At 54.3% G+C, this 20,353-nt stretch overlaps 1 protein-coding gene across 1 annotated transcript in view; it reads right to left on the reverse strand.

The window, feature by feature from the left end:
• Positions 1 to 20,353, reverse strand: part of LOC138815654 (adhesion G-protein coupled receptor D1-like) — a 93,436-nt gene that overhangs the window by 27,903 nt on the left and 45,180 nt on the right. Inside the window, exons 14-15 of the mRNA XM_070005068.1 lie at positions 8,727 to 8,800; positions 3,763 to 3,886 (exon numbers count right to left, since the gene is read on the reverse strand). Of these exons, the coding sequence (XP_069861169.1) occupies positions 3,763 to 3,886; positions 8,727 to 8,800 (198 nt within the window). The remainder of the gene's footprint in view (positions 1 to 3,762; positions 3,887 to 8,726; positions 8,801 to 20,353) is intronic.

Consider the following 20,353-nt stretch of genomic DNA (forward strand, 5'->3'; position numbering starts at 1 on the left):
CCCAGGGCTCCTGTACTTTTGCCAGAGCACTCCCAGTGACACCCCAGAACCTACAGGAAAAGCCTAAGGACAGGCTGGGGAAAAGCCACTGAAGAGACCATGCCTGAGGGAGAGGCCATGCCTGGGGAGAGGCCATGCCTGGGGAGAAGCCATGTCTGGGGAGAAGCCATGCCTGGGGAGAAGCCATGCCTGGGGAGAAGCCATGCCTGGGGAGAAGCCATGCCTGGGGAGAAGCCATGCCTGTGGAGAAGCCATGCCTGGGGAGAAGCCATGCCTGGGGAGAAGCCATGCCTAAGGAGAAGCCATGGCTGGGGAGAAGCCATGCCTGGGGAGAAGCCATGGCTGTGGAGAAGCCATGCCTGGGGAGAAGCCATGCCTGGGGAGAAGCCAGGCCTGGGGAGAAGCCATGCCTGGGGAGAAGCCATGGCTGGGGAGAAGCCATGGCTGGGGAGAAGCCATGGCTGAGGAGAAGCCAGGCCTGGGGAGAGGCCATGGCTGGGGAGAAGCCATGGCTGGGGAGAAGCCATGGCTGGGGAGAAGCCATGGCTGGGGAGAAGCCATGCCTGAGGAGAAGCCATGGCTGGGGAGAAGCCATGGCTGGGGGAGAAGCCATGGCTGGGGAGAAGCCATGGCTGGGGGAGAAGCCAGGCCTGGGGAGAAGCCATGGCTGGGGGAGAAGCCAGGCCTGGGGAGGGGAGAAGCCATGCCTGGGGAGAAGCCATGCCTGGGGAGAAGCCATGGCTGGGGGAGAAGCCATGGCTGGGGAGAAGCCATGCCTGAGGAGAAGCCAGGCCTGGGGAGAAGCCATGCCTGAGGAGAAGCCATGCCTGGGGAGAAGCCATGCCTGGGGAGAAGCCAGGCCTGGGGAGAAGCCATGCCTGAGGAGAAGCCATGCCTGGGGAGAAGCCAGGCCTGGGGAGAAGCCAGGCCTGGGGAGAAGCCAGGCCTGAGGAGAAGCCATGGCTAAGGAGAAGCCATGGCTGGGGGAGAAGCAGCTGCCCTGTAGCAGCCCGGTTACTGCCAGTTCAAGGCCTGGGTAGCCACCACAGCCTTCCTGGGTGCCCCCCTCCCCACAGGGTGCATCTCTGGGCCCTCTGGACATGAGTGAGCGTGGGGTGGGGACACCAGACAGGAGAGTTGAAGCTCGCCTGTGTGAGCCCACTACTCTGTCATCCCACAGTAGCCCGCTGGTCCTCACCCCCTCCGTATCCCAACGCCACTGCTCTCCTTCATGACCTTCCTGCAGTTTCTTTTCCAAGTTGGCCCTGTGGCTGTGTTACTTTCCACTAGAGTGCTGGACAGAAGACACCTGTCATACGCCTTGGCAGGGCCAGCCTGCAGCAGCGCAGGCCGTGTTCAGGAGTCCCTGACCACGGTGCCCCTGCGTCCTGTCCTCAGACAGAACACACACTCCAGCCCCACCTGCCTCCTGTGGTCTCTGGGCCACTGCCCTGAGGGCTGACCCCTCCAGGGCAGCTCTGGAGCACAACAGTTCTAGCCACAGCTCACTTAAGTGGGGTTTGCCTGAGTGAACCCCATTCTTTGATGGAACTGCAGAGAAGGCTGGGAAAGCCTCTGGAAATGAGCTCCAAGGAGAAACAGGTATGGGGAAAGCCAGGAGAGACGCTGAGAGAAGCACCATGAGTGTGGCGGTAGCAGCAGCCCAGCCCAGCGCCAGCCCCAGCCCAGCCCAGCCCAGCGCCAGCCCCAGCCCAGCCCAGCCCAGCCCAGCCCCAGCCCAGCGCCAGCCCAGCCCCAGCCCAGCGCCAGCCCCAGCCCAGCCCAGCCCAGCCCAGCCCAGCCCAGCCCAGCCCCAGCCCAGCGCCAGCCCAGCCCCAGCCCAGCGCCAGCCCCAGCCCCAGCCCAGCCCAGCCCAGCCCAGCCCAGCCCAGCCCAGCCCCAGCCCCAGCCCCAGCCCCAGCCCCGCCCCAGCCCCAGCCCCAGCCCCGCCCCCGCCCCGCCCCGCCCCGCCCCGCCCCAGCCCAGCCCCAGCCCAGCCCAGCCCCAGCCCAGCCCCAGCCCCGCCCCCGCCCCGCCCAGCCCCAGCTCCAGCCCAGCCCCCGCCCCGCCCAGCCCCAGCCCAGCCCCCGCCCCGCCCCCGCCCCGCCCAGCCCCAGCCCCAGCCCCAGCCCCAGCCCCAGCCCAGCCCCGCCCCAGCCCCAGCCCCAGCCCCAGCCCCACCCCGCAGGACAAGCTCAGTGTTCTGCAGAAGAGGTGGGTTTGGCAGGGACATAGGTCACGTATGGGCCTTTTTAACTCATGAACATGTCGCACATTTGCTAACACTTGTGGGATCTGCCTTAATTTCTTTAACATTCATGAGAAGGTTCAATTTTAGCAGGGATAATTTTAGACCATTTTCAAATCAACTTTTTCTGGCAATGAATGGATATGATCTTCTCCCACTAAGACACCCACAGACTGTCTAAATCCAGTGTCACCAGTGAGTGGTGACAGATTTATCATCAGAGTGCTTCGGGATCCTGTTCTTGTGACTTTGTGGAATGCACCTCTTCCCTTTCTCCCTAAAACTGCACAATGCTCTGCAACTTCCTGGTGGTCCCTGGTGCCCCTACCCACCACTCCCTATGTTCCTGGCCCTCCCACCGTTCCACAGACTCTCCTGATGCCCACACTGCTCTGCAGACCCCCCTGGTGCTCACACCGCTCCACAGGCACCCCTGGTGCTCACACTGCTCCACAGACCCCCCCTCGTGCTCACACCGCTCCACAGGCACCCCTGGTGCTCACACTATTGGTGTCCCCACTGCTCTGCAGACCCCCCTGGTGCTCACACTACTGGTGTTCCCACTGCTCTGCAGACCCCCCTGGTGCTCACACCGCTCCACAGGCACCCCTGGTGCTCACACCACTCTGCAGACCCCCCTGGTGCTCACACCGCTCCACAGACCACCCTGGCGCTCACACCGCTCTGCAGACCCCTCTGGTGCTCACACTGCTCCACAGACACCCCTGGTGCTCACACTACTGGTGTTCCACTGCTCTGCAGACCCCCTGGTGCTCACACCATTCTGCAGACCCCCTCTGGTGCTCACACCACTCCACAGACCCCTCTGGTGCTCACACTACTGGTGTTCCCACTGCTCTGCAGACCTCCTGGTACTCACACCACTCCACAGATACCCCTTGTGCTCATACCACTCTGCAGACCCCGCTGGTACTCCCACCATTCTGCAGATTCTGCAGACCCTCCTGGTGCTCACACTACTGGTGTTCCCACTGCTCTGCAGACCTCCTGGTGCTCACACCGCTCCACAAACCCTCCTGGTGTTCACACCACTCCACAGACCCTCCTGATGCTCACACTGCTGGTGCTCACACCTCTCCACAGAACCCCCTGATGCTCACACTGCTGGTGCTCACACCTCTCCGCAGACCCCCCCGATGCTCACACTGCTGGTGCTCACACCTCTCCACAGACCCCCCTGATGCTCACACTGCTGGTGCTCACACCTCTCCGAAGACCTCCTGGTTCTTTACGCGGCCTCTGAATGTCTCCCCAAGGGCAGGCAGCCCAGGGGCTTCTATGAACCCCCTTCCAGGCGAGAGGCCTCTGTGGCGTCCTTGTCCCCTCCAGTTCCCCTCACTGTGGGCTTTCCATGTGCATCAGGTCACCTTCAACTTGCCCTTCAAACTTGGTAACAGTGGGTCCAGTCATTCCCGGGGACATAAAAAGAACGGCACAGCCTGGCCGTGGGTCTAGGGCCTGCTCAGCCGATGCCAGGCCACAGGAGCACCTACCTCCAGAGGGACCACCTGCATGAGGATGGCGAAGTTGGTGAGGTGCGTGCAGTGGCAGACGGAGTGGCTGAGGTTTCCTTCTGTGAGCGCACAGCCCTGGCTCGACCAGATGCCTTCCCCGGAGCTGAGGAGACAGCAGGCATGGTCAGTGGGGCAGCACCAAACCTTGGCCAGGGCCAGAGAGAGCCACATCCCTAGCCCCACCAGGCCACACACTCATGGCTACTTGTCTCCCCTGCTGGGGAGCGGCAGTCCAGACATGCAGCATGGTATTCTTAGAGCCTGCCCAGCAGAGTGGACGCTGCTGGTGTTGAGGGGACGACGGCTTCTGCTGGGATGGGGGGGACGAGCTGCCCTGCACTGCCACTCTGGAAAGCGCCTGGACTAGGCCCACCGTGAGACAAAGTGACAAATGTGTGGGTGGCCAGCTCAGGGGTGCTGGGCTATACACACGTGTGCACACACACACACACACACACACACACACACACACACACACACACACACACACACACACACACACACACACACACACACACACACACACACACACACACACACACACACACACACACACACACACACACAGAGCCGAGGAAACTCAGCAAATCCTGAGTGCTTCAAGAAACCACTACAGCAGCAAGTGTCCATCAGAGGAGTGGACTAATGAAAGCAGTGTACAGAATTATGGCAAGATAGGGAGTGGCGCTGTGGCTCAAGGGGTAGGGCGCTAGTCTTGAGCTGAAGAGCTCAGGGACAGTGTCCTCGCCCAGAGTTCAAGCCCCACGACCAACCAAAACAAAACAAAAGAAATATGGCAAGATAGATAAATGAGATGCGGTCCATAGAAACACAATAAAAACAAGATACAGCTTATAAAAATATGGCCAAACAGAAGCAAAATGATATACGAGGAAAATGGGGGGAAACTACTGCGTCCCTAACCAGGGTGCACTGCTGCAGATACAATGATGCCAGAGCACAGAACAACCCCACTGTGCATGTCCGGGGGGTGTCCTGTGAGTACAGAACCAAGCGTACAGAAGGGACCCTCCACCGTGGTCACCCAGGGAGGGAAAAGGGAGGCTAAGCTGTAAAGGATGCAGGGGACACTTCCTTTATGATGGCCTTGCTTGTAACTGGCACGTGACTAGTATAGTTGCTTACAGCAGGCGCTTAGACAAGACATGACCTCCACAAGCATGTGGATGGCAGGTGGCTAATGAATGCAGCGAGAAGATGGACCATTTTGAAATCATGGTCTGTACTTCTCTGTATTTTCAAGTTCCCCAAAGGTGTCAGAAGTGGTTCTTCGCAGAGCTGCAGCTTTAAGCAATCAGCAAAGGCAAACCTTTGCTTCAAGCAAAGGCAGGAGCCCTTAGGGAAAGGAGCTGATAGAGATGAGAAACAGGACTGGTTTGTCTTTGCTTCATATTGAGTTGTAACCGAAACACCACCGTGGATGCCATAGTACATGTCCATCCACCGGGACAAGCCGTGCCTCTCCTGCACCTCCCAGCTGAGGAACACACACTAGCAGCACACCAACGTCCCAGCATGTGGCCAGCACCATGTGGAGCCCTTCCCCAGTGGGATCTGAACGAGGTGAGAAGGCCATTCCAAGGGGAGTCAGAGGACTGAGAGACAGCAGTTCTAGCGATTGATGAGTTACTCGAGGGAGGCAGGAAGCATCTGCAGAGCAAGGCCAGAGCCACTCAACCACCTGCTCAGCAGAGCCCGGCCCCATCAATAACTTCAGGATAAGAGACCGACAATGGTGGATGCCCCTGCCTCACTCTACCTCACCCTTAAGTCTAATTTCCCAGGACCCAGACAGGTGTTACCATATATGCTGTTATTTTCTACAGCTCCTGTGTCTGTCTGCTGCACGCACAAATGCAACTGTGATTAGAGGTAACCTGAGAATTAGCAGACACTGAACAAGTAGACTTGTCAGGAGGTAGATACAGAAATCCTGCCAGATGCTGTGAGTGCCACAGAGGAAGAACACCGTAAGGTGTGATGCTGCCTCGACCAGCAGGGGTGCAGAGCCGAGTGTGGCCCCTCACGGGGTGAAGTTTCATCCCAAAGCAGTTGTGGACACAAGAAGATGGCTCCCTCCTGCTGCACAGACACTGAGGGAGCAATCCAGCCTCAAAAATGTGCACAGCCCACGACCTCTGAAGTCTGCAGCTAGACAAGAAGTGGTCACTCAACTGCGTGAAGAAAATTTGAAAATACAACAAAAGACACAGCTATCAACAGGGGCAGAACACAAAACTAAGATGGGGTGGAATGATAAAAGGAATGTTAAACTAAATAACACCAAGTACTCCCTATGAACATAGACAATATGTCAATTGTTGAGAAGTGTGCACACATGCACACACACTCTCAGTGGTCATTGCTGGGGGAGGACAAGAATAAAGCACAAAGGGGAAAATAGTTTATGTGGGCACTGGAGTCTCACACTTGTAATCCCAGCTACTCAGGAGGCTCTGAGTATTATGGATTATGGTTCGAAGCCAACCTGGATAGGAAAAGTCTGTGAGCTTCTTGTATCCAATTAACTACCTGAAAAAACTAGAAGCAGAGTTGTGGCTTAAGTGGTAGAGTGCTAGCCTTGAGCAAAAATGCTCAGGAATAACAACCAGGCCCTGAGTTCAAGTCCTAGGACTGGCACAATAACATTAATACTACTTCAGAATGGGTGTGGTGCCATCTGATACCTAGAGGATCATAGTTTGAAGCCAGTGTAAGCAGTAAAATCCACAAGACTCTGTCTATAAAAAGCAGAGCTGGAAGAGTGGCTCAAGCCGTAGAGCACCAGTTGAGCCAGCAAGTTGTGCAAGGGCAAGGCCCTGAGTTTAAACCCCAATACCAGCAAAATAAAATTAAAATAATACTTTAAGCCTACAGTAGTGATTCACATGCATAATCTTGGCTACTTGGGAGGCTCAGACTGGGAATATCGTGGTTGGAAGTCAGCCCAGGTAAAAAAAAAATTCTCAAGACCTCATTTCAAGCAATAAAAGGCTAGTCATAGTGACGTATGTCTGTCATCCTTGTACATGGGAAGTAGAAATAGGAGGACTGCAGTTCAGGTCAGCTGGGATGGGGAGGTGGGGAAAAAACTCTACTAGAAAAATAACACAAAAAAAAGGGCTAGAGGCATGCTGAAGTGACAGAACAAGCAAGCGGGAGGCCCTGAATTGAAACCCCAGTATCATAACGCTTTACTTTCTAAAAGAATAATATACTGAGATATTAGTTACATAACTTCTTGGAGAATAAATTTAGAAAAATAAAGTGGCACAGTGAAAATACCTTTCAGAATAAAGGAGACTAATTCTCTTAACCAAGAGCTGAATTTATTTTCAACAGACTTGCACAAGAAAGGCTAATGGGAAGTAGCACGGAGAAATGTAGCTCTGCACAAGACACGGGTGAGACCTCGGGAAGCAGGCCTGCAGGGCCCCATTGTGGGCGTCACTGCTGTGGTCTTGTTCAACTTTCTACAAGATGATCCGTGTCAAGGGGGCAGGCAGCAGCCACGTCACTTAACAGTTATGGCACCTAGGACATGTCACCTAGCCTTCGTGGCACCAGAAGACACAACTGAGGAGTCAGCCAGGCCTGGGCAGCAGGAGCTGTGGGAATGCCGGTCACACTTCTAAAACCATGAATGACACAGTACTGACTGAGGGCAGACAACGATGAACTCAACAAATCTACAGCAAACTTAAGGTAACTGTTACAAAAACTTCAAAAAAGCATAGATTAGAAGTCATTGGTGAAGTAAAATAGCATCATAAAAATACTCCCAAAATCAAAAGGAGAAAAAAATAAGTAAACAAAACACAAGAAGCAAGGAAAAGATGGAAAAATTAGAAAACAGCTAGCAAAAGAGTCCGTTTTAATCCAACTGTATCAATAATCATATTAAATTCAAGTTACCTAAACACACCAATTAAAAACAAATTGTCAAGCCTGGGTAAAAGGCCTTGAGTTCAACTCCAGTAGTGGAAAAAAAAGTAAAGGATTTTTTTTAAAAAAAGCAAGAAAAAACATAGTCATATGTAGTCTAAAAAAAAAAACCCACTTCAAAATGCACAAATCAGATCAGACAAAAATGTGGGTGAAGATATCCACTCACAGGATGTAAAGATGCAAGCACAAATCTAAAGCCAAGCAGCTGCCTTTAAATGAGACCAACACACAGGCCTAGGATCAAAGAGGGTATTACATCAAGATAGGAGCCTGGACAACCAAAGCATATGTGCTGCTAGCAACACAACTCCAAAACCTGATAAGGGAACTGGAAAAACTGGAGGAGGAAGAGGGCCTTGCGTCTGCGGGGGGTGGGGGGAGGGTTGGGGCACACGGCCCTCTGCGTCCTCACTGGGGACCGGGGATGACCAGCCATGCTGGGCACCTTTCCCCGCCCCCACTGTCCACTTGCTTCTTCTCACAAGCTCCATCTTTAGTTCTCATTATTTTTTCCAAGGTATTTGTGGGGGTTTTGGCAATAGAACTTGTTCCTATTCCTGGATATGCTTCTGGACATCAACTCTAAATATAAGACCCTGAAATGCTGACGTATCACCCGGCAGAGGGCTGCCCCCCACACCCGTTCCCAGCCACACGCTCAGGCTCCTCAGGTCAGGGGCATCCAGGCCTCAGGACTCTGCCCAGCCACACAGCATGCTCTATCCCCCCACCCCCACCATCAGCTCCCCTCCCCTGAGCTGGTTGCCCTGGGCTTCTTGAGGCTCATGCTGATGCATCTGCACAACAACTGGCTGCAAAACTCAGCACCTGTGATCATGCAACCCTGCTGGCTACACGGGTGGCCTGGATCTACCCTGGTCTGCGTGACTGGCCTGGGCTGGACACCTATGGGGCACACAGCCCCATCCTTCCTGCCGCCCTTGTGCCTGCGGGGGCCCCGGCACCCACCATACCTGAAGTCCAAGAAGGCACAGTACAGGAAGAAGCGGCTGCTTTCATTGGTGGCTTCAAGGTACTGCTTGTGAGTCTGAAATAAGAAAACAGAGATGCTGTGTGAGGTGATCTTCATGTGGAAGAGGCCTCCTCACAGCTGGAGATGCAGGCTGGTGCTGAGCGGTAGCGTAGCCACAAAGCGTGGCCACCTGCATTCCACCTCGACTCCTGCCCACATCTCCTCTGCCCATACCGGCCACAAGCCGGCACTGCTGACCGCAGGGCCTTTGCGTCAAATGTACCCACCCTTGTGAATGCTGTTCATCCAAGTCAACTGCAGTGCCCTCCCTCCTGTCAGGACTCTCTCAAACTGATTCCCTTGAAAGATCTTCTGGGACGGTTTATAGCAGTATCACCAGTCCATCCCCGGACTCCACCCTATCCTCCCTAGCCCCATTCCTCTCATCTATTTCTCATAGTCCTGATCACCACATGGCCAGCTGCATGTCTACTTGTTTGCCATCATCCCCCTGTGAGCACAGTGTGGACAGACCCTTTGGGTCCAGTGCCTGAGGGGCTATACACAGCAGTGCCTGTCAGATAAAGGGATGTAGGAATGACAAAGTGACAGACGGATGAACCATCTTGTTTTCAAGCCCTCATCATCTCCTGGACCTCCCTGTTGGCCACCTTAGGCTGACTGCAGCAGAGCCTTCAACTTGACAGGATAGTGGCTCCTCAAGGGACTGTGCCAGGAGCCAGGCCTCAGGCCTCACCCTGTGGGGACACGAGGGTCACTCCCAGGTGGTTTGGCTCTTGTCCGGGGTCTAGCTCTTTCCCAGTTGAGCCAGGCACCTCTCCCCTGGCTGGATGACTCCCACTGCATTGTCTGACCATAAACATCCTGGATGTGAGCCTTTGCTGCTCCCTCCACTGCAGCCCAGCGTTGCTGGGAGCCACACCCACGAGGACAGCACATCAGGCACCCCACGCTGGCCTGCACCCTTCTAACCTGGCGGTGGCCACAATGCCCACCGCAAGCGGAGCCCCAGGAGGACCCCGGGATGCTCTTCCCCATCCTGGGTGGCTGGGCTCCACGTTTCCCTGGTCATATTCACATTGCCCTGGTCTGCCTCTGAGCTCCTGGCCCTCCTAGGCCAGAGATAAATCGTCTTCAAGGCAATCAGACCCAGCCAGCAGGCAACGAGCTGAGCATGTGTGGTCTGGAGGGAGAGCAGACATTCTTCAATAGGATCTGGGGCCAAGATCACAGCTCAGAAGAGGAACTCCCTGACTGGGGTCAGCCCTCAGAAGTTTCCTCTAGGGCTCAGCTCTGGGGCTGGGAAGAGCAAAGCTCCTCCATCAGTGTCTGGAGAAAGGCCCTCAACAAGTTTCCAAAAAAGGCTTCGAGATTCTCAGGCAGATGGGAGCAGGCATTTTTCAACAAATGGGAGTGCAGTTGTGCCAGAGGAAGGAAGGTGAGTCATCTTTCGTGGCACACTTCTGAAGAGAAACATGGAAGGTGCCAATATGCTATGCACCTCCCTAGGGGGAGAGGGGCTGTCCCTGGTTTTCTTCATCACCATTGGGCACCCAAGCCCCTCTGAGCTCCATACCCAGGGACCCTGTTGCTCTGAAACATGGGTATTGGCTCCAGCAGAGAGCTTGTCCTTGACAACCTGGTCATCTTCCATCTAGCAGGAAGCGTGAGCTCCGGAAAGTCCCCGCAAGGTGCAGGCCCCTGGCCACTGTGAACAAGATGGGATGCAAGCGGCCCTCCCCTGATCACTGCTCACATGAAGGGGGAGAAAATACAATGTCTGAGCATTGCCTGAATATTCCTTGTGCAAAGGTCAGCCAGCATATAATCTCACCCGTGAAGTTAGAGGGTCAGAATGCCTGGGCAGAGGGCCAGGCTCAGACAGAGGGTCTGGAGCAGCGCAGCACCCCAGCAATGGGTCAGAGAGGGCTCTCACCAAAAGGCCCACGTACGATTGAGAGCTTCATAGCCTCACGCAGGTGTCCAGGCGCAGCTGAAAACTGTTTTGTCAGATCAAGGGTCAGGAGACTCTCAACTTGAGAAGAAAATGAACAGACATCAACACTGAGTGACCCAGCAGAGGAATTACTGACAAGCGTTTTCAAAGCAGCCATCAGAATGCTTTCACAAACAGTAACACTTACTTGAAACAGATGAAAATTACAAAATCTTGGCAAAGAAACAGATGACATAAAACAGAACTAAATGGAAATTTTAGAAAAACAATAATAACTTAAAACTTCAATGAATGGGATCAATAGCAAGATAGAGCAATCAAAGAACAGGAAGAATAATTTGAAGAAAAAAATCGACAAATTATAAATTTAACAAGAGAAAGAAAATACACTGTAAACAAATAGTAACAGAATCTTGGAGCTTGTGGTACCAGAGCAGCCGATCTCACCTCCGTGCCACTGAAGTCCCAGAGGGCTGGCGAACACTCCAGAAATAATAGCTGGAATGTCTTAAATTTGGCAAAACATGTGAACATACAGATTTGAGAAGCAGAACAAACACAAACCAGCGCCCTACGCCTCATAATCAAGACTGCCGAATGCTAAAGACAACGAAAAATCATGAGCACAACACAGGGTGTGACCCCTGCCAGTCCTACTGTCCAACTCTGTGAGCAGCTCACCCATCAGTGTGACTCAGCATCATGGAAGAACACAGTGATGCTGGCCAGGCAAGCTCCACAGACGTTTCAAGCCACCAGCAGGAGCTGGTGAGTGGGGATAGGTGAGGTGTTCAGACATGCACCCCACGGGGATGCCTGCCTGGAAAGAAGAAAACATGGAAGCATATCAAGGTGCTCCCTCCACTCCCAGACCTGTGGGTGCCTCTCTGAAGTGTCCTGTTACTCCAACCATATGGATAGCACCAAATAAGTGGAAATTACCATTCCTCCTTTTCTCTATCTCTAACCCCAGTTCTGTGCATGGCAGCACGAGAACCCCACACTCAATGGATGCAGGACACTGGCTGTAGGAATGGCACCACCATGTCCCGGGGTGGGGGTGGGGGGATGACGTACTTCTGCTTCATTGGAGCTCTGCATTCAAGCACCTCTTATGTGGCTGGGGACAGATCCACGGGGGGCAGGGGCGGGAGGCGACTGTGCTGTGGTGCTCCCACGCCATCTGTATGCACCTCTTATGTGGTCCAGGCCAGATCCGTAGGGGACCATGGTGCTCCTATCCATCTGCAACCTTGGCCCATCAGATCCACCTCACCCACAACAGGGCTGTCAGTGTTTGCAGTGAGGGCTCTCTTGGGATTGTTTTTCCTCCTACATGTTCCTAAATTGCTCATGAAATGTTGACACTACGAATTATTTCCCCCTAGATACTGGGCTAGAACTGTTCCAAGATGCTCCACAAACTCTGTTCTGATGCTACCGTGCTGTGATATAAAAAGAGAAGAAGTGGCGCCCAAACTGATGCTCTGACGCTGGTCCGCTCAGTCTTTCCTGAGAGTCCACCATCATTCTCCTGCCCCTGAATTCTGATGAGACTGGGATCCCACGAGGCTGGATCTGGGCCTCATGAAGATCGATGGTCTTTATTACAGTAAGAGGAACAGACTGGTTCCTAAATCCATCATCTGAGTTGTTCTTGTTTCCAACACTATGAATTTTGTCCTTGAGCCAGAAAACCTTCCTGGGTTATAAACTGCAGTGCAACCTCCTGCATGTCTGAAAAGGGTTACATCCAGAACAGGTGGACACCATGTCCACCTGCCGATGACACTCAGCCATCTACAAATACAACTCCAATACCATTTCCCAGGCTGGAGGATTGGCAGATAATCGGGAAATTCCAATTACAGGTATGTACCCAAATCACCTAGGAAATACAAGACTTCTGCAGAAATGATGGCACAGATTTAAAAGGTTGAGAAATTCTGTTTTGCAGCCTGACTCTGCAGTTGTGTCCCCAAACCTGATACCCCTCACTGGAATGAGGCTCTGTCCATGAGAGAGACTCGATGGCTCCCAATGTGCACTCCAGAACCTTCCGAGAAAGGCCATGCATGGTGTCCTGGTGCAGCTCTTACCAGGGTCTGCTTGCCTCCTATTTCTGTTCTTATTGCTTATTTCACATTATCCCATCTGCTACTCTACTTTATATTCTCATAAATAAAACAGCTTCATCCCAATCTCCCTAGGTCCCAAACACATACACTCAACCTTGTCAATAAAGAAGATGTTCAGCTCGCCCTGAAAGTCCTCCACACAAAGGGGTAATATCCGGTGGGCAAGTCCCGTGACGCTCACACCGATTCTGTAAAATGAACACCTATGGAAGACGCTGCTTAACTCATTAGTTAACAGGAAAACAGGGAGGCAATTACTACCCCTTAGAGGAAAAGTTAAGAATCGTACATAGACGAAGCCATTGTGAATGCTGAGGTAAATCTGCCTAAAAGACATGAAACTGGAAAGCTTGTCAAGATCCACGGGAGAGAGTCCATAGGATAAAATCCACATTTCAGCAGAGAGAGCTGCCTGGACCCTCAGCAGCACGGAGCCGAGGAAGACGAAGGCCCAGCTGGAAGCACTTAGCACTTCTGCTCTATTTCAGTCTTCCACACTTGTTCCCTCTGTAAGTTAATTTTTAAACTAATTTATTCCAACATAGGTTCAAATATTAAACGGATTTTCACGCCTCAGAAACAGGATAGCAACACAGGTATAAAGGCCAGATGAGACTCCTGTCCACACTAGAGAACTAACCGCCTACCAGAACTAACCGCCATGTAGGGTAGTTTATGAACTGGGGCTTCAAGAGCTGAGAAGTTGGTGGTGGATGAGGGACACACCTGAGGGGTGGGAAGCAGGCCCAGAGGGGAACTCCCTGCTGGCCCCACTTTCAACAGAGAATTTCCAGATGGTGCTGATGGGTAGCACAGTCTCTGGTGCCTGGAACTGGGTGCAGTTCTAGCAGGAGAAACCCAGAGAAGGAGGGTCCCAAACCCATCCCAGGGCCCACTGAGTGCTCCGCTGGCCACGGTCAGAACCTGCAAGAGGAATGGCAGGGAATGGAGGCTGCACTGGAGTGTGTGCTGCGCAGGACAGCCTGGGGAAAGCCACAGAGAAGGCAGGGCTACAGGTGGACTGCTCCAAACCTTGAAATAGCCGGACAGCGAGTGAGTAGCTGAATGAAAGAATGGCGATTCTACTTATATACTAGAAAATTTAAGTTGACCTACAGCAGAGATGACTGGTCACCTTGGCATGAAGGGCAAGAGGGAAGGTATTAATGGGGGCCAGGAAATGGGGTGTACGTGTGCTGACGATCCTCACTGGAGTAATTCAATTTCATACTTTAGAGCTGGTACCCCAATAAATCTAGACTGGGTTGTGTGTTTGCGTGTGTGTGCAGACTAGAGCTGCACTGGGGAGGCCCACAAGAGCCAGGAAGAGACAGTGAACAGGGACGAGCCGAACTGTGTGATAAACCGGGGAATGCTAGACCACAATGTCGGCAACCTGGTCAACAACAGCTGCTGGTGTTATGCAGAGCAATGGTGGAAGTTGAAAACATCTCAGATTTCCTACTCTGTGACCCTTCCCTATGCAAAGTTAAGCAAAATAATGACACTGGCAGGAAGATAGCCGGGCCCATCTTGGTGGGGTTACCGCCATGCTGCTCCCACTTTGCAGACTCGGTGTGGTTGACTTTTTCTGAAATGTGTCCCTGGTGATAGGTGCTGTTCTACTTATTCACTGTAACAGTTGCTACTGAGTCTAAAATTCAGGAAAACAGCCCTATTTACGGGGTTATTGTGGGGTGACGGCCAATTGCTTCTGAGATGATCACCTGTCATTCTCAGATGAGGAAAACCACTTTAGTCTTTCCGAAGCACCAGGCTTGTTCTGTGAAAAGCTTTTACTTAAAAGATACACATTTCTACTGCGTGGCTGAGCACTCCAGCAGAATTAAGCAGCCCTGAACAAAGACTTCCGTGAAAAAAATGAAACACTTATCCTAGATGGAGAAGAGGGTGCCCCTGTTGGTGCAGGAGAGAGGCGGGTGGGCAAGAGCAAGGGCAGCCCCGGGCTCCCTCAGCAATGACCTCCCGCCTAGTGACAGTGTGAGGATCCCGAGGAGGCGGCAGAGGACAGGAAATGACACACGTCGCTGCAAGGGACCAGCACAAACACAAGTGACGTGGGAGCTCGGGAGCTGGGTGTGGTGGAACGGCCCAGGCACGCCGCAGGAGGGCTGAGCCCTCCGCTCCACACAGTGGCATCACAGCTGACTCCTGGAGAGGATGCACTGTGGTGGCCTCAGGACAAGATGCCGTGGACCCTCAGCTCCATGGCCACCCAGGACCCAAAGGTGATGCGTCCACAAAGCCTGGCCCTGAGGCCCGCGCCCCACCCTTTGACAAAGCTCACGTTAATCCTCTAAGCCGCCTAGGAAAGGACAGTGCCCTTGACGTAGGATGCTTTAGCTGCGGAATCTACTCGTGCTTTTGTCCGGGCACGCTGTGGGGAGGGGGCACAGAGTGCCTGCCCAGCAGCATGGTCTGAGCTGGGCGGAGCCATCACGGATGGTCCTCACAAAGGGACGCCCGGGGCCTCCTGCAGGAGAAATACATCGGGCCCCTGGCCTCTGAGGGGTTGTCCTCCACTCCCCACGGGCTCAGCAGCTGCATAAGCTGTCCACCCTGCCCAGCTAAGTGGGTTGTCACTGAAGGACGCTCTTGGGGGGCGGGCTGTGCTCACATGGAGGACTCAGGAAGGACTACCAGCAGCAGCAGCAGCAGCCCCAGCCTCAGAACACAGGCCCCGACCCTAGCTGGTCTCAGAGCCTCCACTACTGTGGCTGCCAGCGTCACTTCCCCTCACACATCAGGGTCTGTCCACCTGAACCCACACAGGAAAGGAGGCTGGCAGCACGAAAACAGAATGAGATGCAACACAAACCCTCAAGGAGACCCAGCGGCCAGGCAGTGTCCTCTGGAGCAAGCCTGGCTCCTCCCCGTGAGCAAGGCTTTGTGTCAGGCAAGTCCTGAGTCCCTGGCCTCCCCCATCACAGCTGCCGGTGCCACCAGGCCACCCTGACCTAGCCCAGACCATGGCCGAGGTGACGGTGACTCCATCCGGACAGGCAAACCTTCCAACGGCCACCAGCCGGCCACAAGCCAAGTGTTGTCTCAGCTGGGATGCACGAAGTCCAGCTTCTGGCATGGATTTCTAGATCTCTGGAGACTTCACAGTTCCGCAGGCAGGACCCACAGAGGCAGGGCAGAGGCAACTTCCCGGACCACCCAGGGAGCCTCATAAGCCCTGAGCAGCTGTCCTACTTATCCAGATCTCCGGCTGTCTCTGTCTCTTTCCCTCATCTCCTCCATCCCAGAGCTGGCTGGCTGACTGGCTGGCTGGGGGGCGGGGAGGTGGGAAGGGGGACTGGGGGCCCTATTTGGTCTGGTGGGAGCACAATCATGCCTTCCCACAGAGTGGCTTTCTCCCATCCAACCAGGAATAAATGCATTACAACGTAGACTACAAAGTCATCAGACCAGCATGTCATTGCTACTATTTCTGACTGGTCACCAAGGGAGAGAGGCATGCAGTACTTAGGCTGGAAGTCTATCCACACAAGGGCAAGCCAGGCATGGGGTCATGAAGGCACAGGGACCACACGGGTGGGACATGAATGGAGTTGAGACATAAGTCAGGGTTGCACCTGGTGCTGCTTCCTCAGAAGAGCTGGCCTCACAGCTGGGGGCTGCTTCAAGGGCTCTGCTTGGCCCTGATGTAGCCCTGGGTTCAGATGGCCCCTGATAAAGGGGAAGCCAAGTCCAGAGACAAGGCTCTGGACCACTGTACCCCTCCCACCCCACCCCTCTTCTCTCCTTTCTTCCCCACCTCCTCCTGCCCCGAGTGCTAGGAAGAGTCAAGGGCTGCCCGGAAGCTGATGCTTGGATCTGTTCACTGCCTTGATGGAGACATGGAGAAGGCCTTCCTGCTGCAGCTGCAGAGGCAGAGGGCACAGAGGCCCAGACCCCAGACTTGAGCCCTGAGTAGGGCTATTCCTGTGGCATGCGGTGCACCAGTATCTGAGAACAGGCCTGCCCGCCCCAAAGCACAGGCAGAAGGCAGAGTCTTTGATGGAGCTCTAAAAAGCGGCTGGGTCAACAACCTGTGATCACTGGGGACCAAACCATGGTAGTGAGGGTGCCTGGCAGGCCCCGCCCGCACGTCCAACACGCCGCCCACTTAGCTCCCGCTGGAGGCCATGGTTGAAACCTGCACATCTGAATCACATCATGGCTGCAGCCTGGGGGTGCAGGAAGACACGGGAGGACGAGAGGGTGTGTCCACAGCCAGCTGCAGAACAGGCTGGAAGGAAATACATTCCCTGGGGAGAGGCACACACACAGAGGACCTGGGTCTCACTGGGTGACCCCATCCACTAGACCTGGCCTCCCTCCCCAGTGCCCTGTTCTGGAAACAGAGTGCACTAGCTTGCATGCCTGGGTCACACAGACTGGGTACTCCCTGCTCAGGCAAGCGGGCCTCCTTTGCCCACAGGAAGCACCATGTCCCTGAGCATGCTGATCACCATGGTCCAGCTGGTGGGAGGTCAGCAGACTCACCGTGCAGCCCTGCAGTCCCAAACACCTCAACCACAGTCCCTTCTCTGCTCCGGGGATAACACCCCAACCACCCCCTTGTGATAAAGACCAGAGCATTGGGTAGGGCTTCCAGTTCTGTGCAGCTATTCCAAGAAACCAAGCTCATCTTCCAAGGGAACTGGAGCCCCCACCCCAGCCCTGTTTGTTCACTGAGTGTGAGGCACAAGCACAGCCAAAGGGGTGCAGACTACCCAAGAAGAGCCTATGTAAAAAGAGCAGCATGTGAAGCTGAGCTCAGGGCCCTGAGGCGGGACACACACGCACACACAGAGCGACAGGAGACCCCCTGCTCACACTGGAGCCTGTGTGGAGGTGTGCACACTGCACGTGGGGGCAGGGAGCTGCCAGGCAGCAAGCCAACAGTGAGGACGGTGGCATAGACTGAATGTGGTAACTTATGATGCTTTTCCTGCTGCACGAAGCCTGACTTCTGCCCTCACTTATTCTGCTCCTGGTCAGGGTTAGACCGGGGGTCTGGCTGACTATTCATCACCCGCCAGGAGGCCCTCGAGACCCCCCCATGCCCTGGAGAGCTGTGGGCGGAGGCTGTTCTCAGACGCAGTGCTCCAGCTGCTCCTGGACACCAGGACGCATGCTGCCCTCGCTCCTTGCCTGCCTGTCCTCCTCAGCCCTCTGCCTGCCTCACCCTCTCCCTGGCTGTGGGCTGGTGCACAGACCTGCAGATTCTAGTATGACTGCCTTCCTATCCTTGGGAACCAGGCAAGCGATGCTGGTAGTCAAGATGGAAATACTGCTGCATCATAAGCATCAGCCACTGGCCTCAACTTCTGTGTTCCCAGTCCAGACTTCTCTGCCCTCCCCTTTTGCTTTTTTGAGACAGTGTCTCAGCACGCAGTCCTGGCTGATCTGGAATTTTTGATCCTCCTACCTCTACCTCTAGAGCATCCGGATTATAAATATGAGGGCTTGAGCCCTATTATAAATAGGGCTTAAGCCCTATTTATAGGGCTTGAGAGTTACAACATATAATACTATAATTTATTATACATCAAGATTATAATGAACCCTATTTGCATTATTATAAAAGATAAGGCTGGAGCCGTATTCGTGTTCCACACACATGTGTACAAGTGTGTACATACATCTGTACACACATGCTGCAAATATTTAAGCAGGTAAACAAGGAAAACAGCAGCTCTTGTACAGTGGCATGAATGTGCTGTTTTGTCTCTGATGTGAGTGAACCTTCAAGGGATCACCATCCTTTCAGACACACTGAAAGTAACTGCCTGCGAGAACACAGACTGCACCCCATTGCGATCCCACCGCGCTGGGTGCTGTGTGTAACAGGCATTACCGAGTCTACGTCTAGGGAAGTAGGTGAGTTTTCATCTATTATTTTGGTCTCAATTGCATTGTTATAACGTAGTTTTTTCAAGAAATAACAACAACATCACACTGCCTAAGTGATGGTTCCTGCAGTGTTTCTATTTCCCTGTCTTAAAACAAGCAGCTGAACATCCTGTCTGAGGCCAGCTATGAACACTGTGCCATTGGCTAGGTGCAGAAGAGACAAGTCTTGGCTGGGTGAATTTTATGTCTGGAGGCAGGAAGTGCAGTGCGTCTGGAGAGGCAAACAGCAGGCTGAGCGCACTCTGCAGAGTACAGGCAGGGGCTCCAGCTGCAGGCAGAACTTCTGGCCCCAGGAACACCACCTCATTACAAATCCTGTGAGCCACATGCTGCATGACATGGAGAAATGCATCAAGCTGGGGCATCAATGGACACACAGAGCCTACGTGCCTCCAAGGAACAGACATGACACCGTGGGCCACGGCTGGCCCAGGAGGGCCCAGGAGAGACAGTGGAGTTAAGACACAGGAGGCCCTGGAAGCAGGGGAGAAAACGTGCTCCCCAAGTGTGCTGTGAACCATTGCTGTGTGGAACAGACCAGTGATCCCCTATGTGAAGGGCCTAGAAGTGATGTACACTGGAGAGGAGGGGTGAGGCTGCATGCTGGTCAGGAGGAGTGGGGTTCCGTGCTGATCAGGAGGGGTGAGGCTGTGAGCTGTCAGGAGGGTGAAGCCGTGTGCTAATCAGGAGGGGTGAGGCTGCATGCTGGTCAGGAGGAGTGGGGCTCCGTGCTGATCAGGAGGGGTGAGGCTGTGAGCTATCAGGAGGGTGAGGCCGAGGCCGTGTGCTAATCAGGAGGGGTGAGGCTGTGGCTGGTCAGTGGTGAGGCAGCGTGCTGATCAGAAGGGGTGAGGCTGTGAGCTCATGAGGAGGGGCAAGGCAGTGCTGATCAGGAGGGGTGAGGCTGTGAGCTCATCAGGAGGGGTGAGGCTGTGTGCTGATCAGAAGGGGTGAGGCAGCGTGCTGATCAGAAGGGGTGAGGTTGTACACTGATCAGAAGGGGTGAGGCTATGCACTGATCAGAAGGGGTGAGGCTGTGGCTGATCAGAAGGGGTGAGGCAGCGGCTGATCAGAAGGGGTGAGGCTTTGAGCTTATGAGGAGGGGTGAGGCTGTGGCTGGTCAGTGGTGAAGCTGTGTGCTGATCAGGAGGGGTGAGGCTGTGAGCTCCTGAGGAGGGGTGAGGCTGTGGCTGGTCAGTGATGAGGCTGTGTGCTGATCAGGAGGGATGAGGCTGTGAGCTCATGAGGAGGGGTAAGGCAGTGCTGATCAGGAGGAGTGAGGCAGCGTGCTCATCAGGAGGGGTGAGGCTGTGCTGATCAGAAGGGTAAGGCTGTGAGCTCATGAGGAGGGGTGAGGCTGTGAGCTCACGAGGAGGGGCAAGGCAGTGCTGATCAGAAGGGGTGAGGCTTTGAGCTCATGAGGAGGGGTGAGGCTGTGGCTGGTCAGTGGTGAGGCTGTGTGCTGATCAGGAGGGGTGAGACTTTGAGCTCCTGAGGAGGGGCAAGGCAGTGCTGATCAGAAGGGGTGAGGCTGTGAGCTCATGAGGAGGGGTAAGGCAGTGCTGATCAGAAGGGGTGAGGCTG

The sequence above is a fragment of the Dipodomys merriami genome, unplaced genomic scaffold (assembly GCF_024711535.1).
Source record: "Dipodomys merriami isolate MVZ:Mamm:240054 unplaced genomic scaffold, mDipMer1.0.p SCAF_655, whole genome shotgun sequence".
Taxonomy (NCBI): Eukaryota; Metazoa; Chordata; class Mammalia; order Rodentia; family Heteromyidae; genus Dipodomys; species Dipodomys merriami.